The sequence below is a fragment of the Elephantulus edwardii genome, unplaced genomic scaffold (assembly GCF_000299155.1).
Source record: "Elephantulus edwardii isolate Elephantulus edwardi_28Jun2011 unplaced genomic scaffold, EleEdw1.0 scaffold00014, whole genome shotgun sequence".
NCBI lineage: Eukaryota > Metazoa > Chordata > Mammalia > Macroscelidea > Macroscelididae > Elephantulus > Elephantulus edwardii.
Window position 1 is genome coordinate 19,538,978 of NW_006399764.1, and position 3,597 is coordinate 19,542,574.

General features: G+C 51.7%; 1 protein-coding gene across 1 annotated transcript in view; it reads right to left on the bottom strand.

Moving 5' to 3' along the window:
* The window catches only part of LURAP1L (leucine rich adaptor protein 1-like), a 55,153-nt gene extending 52,939 nt beyond the window's left edge, over window positions 1–2,214 (bottom strand). The window contains exon 1 of the mRNA XM_006881298.1: window positions 1,903–2,214. Within this exon, the coding sequence (XP_006881360.1) occupies window positions 1,903–2,214 (312 nt within the window). The remainder of the gene's footprint in view (window positions 1–1,902) is intronic.
* Window positions 2,215–3,597: the final 1,383 nt, after the last annotated feature.

Sequence of the window (3,597 nt, forward strand, 5' to 3'; positions counted from 1 at the left end):
GAGACTGCCCATCCTTCTCCCTTGGAGCAGCTGGTGGATTTGAACTGTGTGCCTTCGGCATTACAGCCCAGATTCTTAGCACTCACTAGACTACAGGAGCTTTGTTTTACTGAAAAGAACAGCTAATTAACTTTTTGTTTGGTTTGGAAACTTAGAGAGGTTTCAGTGAATTAGGCTGGATAGATTATAAATTAGAAAGTGGCAAATGGTTGGAAGGGATTGAAAGTCCTTAGGGACAAGCCATTTGACTTTCCCCCTCCCCATAATCAGTTATATATTCAGGATATAGTAAATGTTTCACAAATACATGGTGAATGGCTAATATGTAGAAGGTATGCATGTGTATTAAGTAGTAAAAAAATAAACATAAAAAACTTGTACTGAACATGCAAGTATGTATGTGTGTGTATCTAACTTAAATATCTGGAATATTTTACAAGGGAAGAAAATGGATACTTGAGAGGACACACCCAAACACACACACACACACACACACACACACACACACACACACACACACACACCCCGAAAGCCTTTCAGTGTTACTGTTTCTGCGTGCCCACGAGTCGGAATTGACTGACAGCTGACTGCCAGCAGGTTTTCAGAGGCAGTAAATCCCACGGGAGGAGACTTGCCCACCTCTCTTCTGCGGAGCAACTAATTAGTGGATTCTAACTGTCTGCCTGTAAGTTTGCAGGGAAGGTTCTTAACACCAGACCACCAGAGATCCCTAACCTTAAGGCCGTTTTTCAGAGGTTTTGAGAGTCTTTATGTTGATTTTGTAGTGATATTTCTGGGACACGACACGACCTCTGAGGATTGACTTTTAGCTCTAACATATTTGTCAAGGTAGCTTCATGCACTGGAACCCATGCCCGCTAGTCTTTCAACTGCAGAAAACTAGGGATCAGGTTGACACCTCTGGTGACATCCCAAAACTCCCCAGCTCCACCTGGTTATTTTGGATGGCAACCTGATTCAGTCATCTCCCACCAAGTTACTGCAACTTTCCTCCTCCCCAGGCTGGTAGGAAATTCTCTCATTTTATGTTCATTTTCTTCAAAGGTTTTGGGAAGAGATGGCTTCCTCCAACCAGATTATTATATAAATAGGCTGAGGGCCACAGAGGCGAAGTGACTCCTCTGAGCTCATAGCAAATAATTATCTCAACCTAAGTACATCCGGAATAACAAATATCCTCAGCTCTCGTCCTGGCCCCATTGTCTTAGTCTCAAGCTCAGGGCTGCAAACAGCAAGGAAAACAATTGCATATGCCATACCGAGCGGCAAGGGGAGGAAGTGGTCATTAGTAAACTCCAGAGCCTTGGGATCACCTGCTCGCCAGGATCAAAACACTGAGACAAGCCATTCATAAGGACATCAGGGACGAGCGGGCCTTTGTTTTCAGAGGCAGCTGCTGAGCTGAGTTCAACAGTGGCCTGGAGCAGTTGAGACGCCTGCAGACAGAGCGAGGGCGGTGCTGCGCGCCCGGGGAGCGAACGGCGCAGTGGGGCTCTGCAGCGCCACCTCTGGGCGAACCTGGAAGGACCTTCGCTGGAAGCGCAAGGAACCCGGCCACCTTTTGAACCTCTGGGAAAACGCAGACGTCTCCCTGCAGGCCCCAAAGGTGCGGAGACTGCAAACTGTCTGCAGTCGCAGGGCAGAGCTGGCCCTGCAGTTGTAGCAAACCCTAAGTGAGCAAAGTCCCGGGTAAACAAGCCTCCGGGGCACGCACGCACCCTCACGCGCGACTCCACCCGCATTTCCCACGAGGGTGGCGCTCAGCTATGCGCCCTGCAGCTCCTCCAGCCCCTGCCACCCTCTGGCCAGGCCCCAGGCTCTGATTGCCCCCCCCCCCACCCCACCCTGCTCCACCCGGCGACCTTGCCACCTACCACTCACCATCTCTTGCCTGAGGAGGTGAAGCTTGGTTTCTAGCCTCTCAAGAGTGCTGGAGTGACCACGTCGTGGGGAGCCAGAGGTGGGCGAGGACGAAGAGGAGGACGACACAGAGGGGGGGAAGCTGCAGCTGCTGCTGCTGCTGGTGCTGCAGCCGCCGCCACCTCCACCGCCGCAGCTCCCCCCGCAGAGGTCCGCGTCCCCTTCCCGGGGGAGCGGTTCCTCCCCGCGGAGCGAGCGCACCAGGCTCTCGGGCACTTTGCGCCCCAGCTTCAGCTCGATGTCCCTGAGGTCTGGCAGCGGGCCGTCTTCCATGGCTTCCCCAGAAAGGTGGGAAGGGCAATCCAAGGCAGGGGACGAGAGCAGCAGGGCCTCTGGGGGCTGTGGGAGCGGGCAGAGCCCTCCCAGCGCTGCGGGCCGGGGTCTCTACCTTTGGCGGATCGAGCGCGCCTGCAGCTTCATAACAGCGTCAGCCGGAATCCGCACCCGACACGGTCACAGCCGCAGCTCCCAGAGCCGGCACTGCGCCTCCCACACCAGCTAGGCGGCTGGAGAACCCCTCATGCTCCCCCTTTTGGGCCACCCCACTGCAAAGTTGAGTTAATCGATATTGCAGGGTGGCAGGGGTGGGGGTGGGGGCGTAAATCTCAGAGCCCGGAAGAAAATGCGATCTGCCTTTGCTTCACGTGGTCAAAGTGCTCCTTCGCATCTCTGCACCCTCTCCGGACTGGCCGGCCGGCACCTTCCGGCGACAGAATGAGGATGTGGCCAACTCGCCCCGGGTCCGCTCATTGTCCAGCCATATGTCTCCAAGCTTTTCGGATCCCCTGGATTGTCAGAAATAATCTCTGCTCAGTGAGAAAGGCGGCCGTCCACGGGCATGACGAGGCGAGAGAAAGATTTGGCTTAGCGGGAGCTGACCAGCTTCCTCGACGCAGCGCGCTGCCCGGCGGCCCACGGAGGCTGCCTGATCCAAGCCGGGGTGTTCCTCGGAGCCTCGGAAACTTTAAACTCCTCTGGCAGGTGGACCAAACCCGGGACAACCCTTCTACCGTATATCGCCGAAAAGGAGGTCAAAAGGATTGTCTCCGCCCAGCTGTTCCTAGTAAATTGGAAACTTTCTGCTGGTGGTGTGTGTGGTGCATTAAGTGTTGCCACAAACCTAGAGGTTAGCCCTTTGAAGCCATCAGCTACTCAGTCCTGAAAAAGTCTGGCGGTCTTCTCCTGTGAAGATTTGCAACATCAGAAACCAATGGAGGACTGTGAAATAGAATGAACTTCCTGATAGTGGGAGACTGAATTGAGATTATCCAAAACTGCTCTTTTCCTCCGCGTCCCCTTCCCCTTTTCCCCCGTGAAATTGACTTTCAAACTGTTAACACAATTTAGAAGCCAAATGACTTTAAATTTGTGCCATTTCTCATTACTTATAGTCCTTTAAAAAAAAAAAAGTTTTAGCTATAGAAAACTTTACTAATGAGTTTATACTAAGAGGAAAACAATCTCATCCAAAGTTCAACAGAAATGCACGCCCACTGCTAATTTCTTTACCAAAGTTGTGTTATGTCACTGTCATAGAAGGGAAGAAAAAGTAAGAATAGCTTATATGAATATTCAGACTTTTTATTAGAAGGCAGCTCAGTTAATTTTAGTATAGTTATGGAAAAAATAATACTAATCTTAACTAGTAAAAAGGAT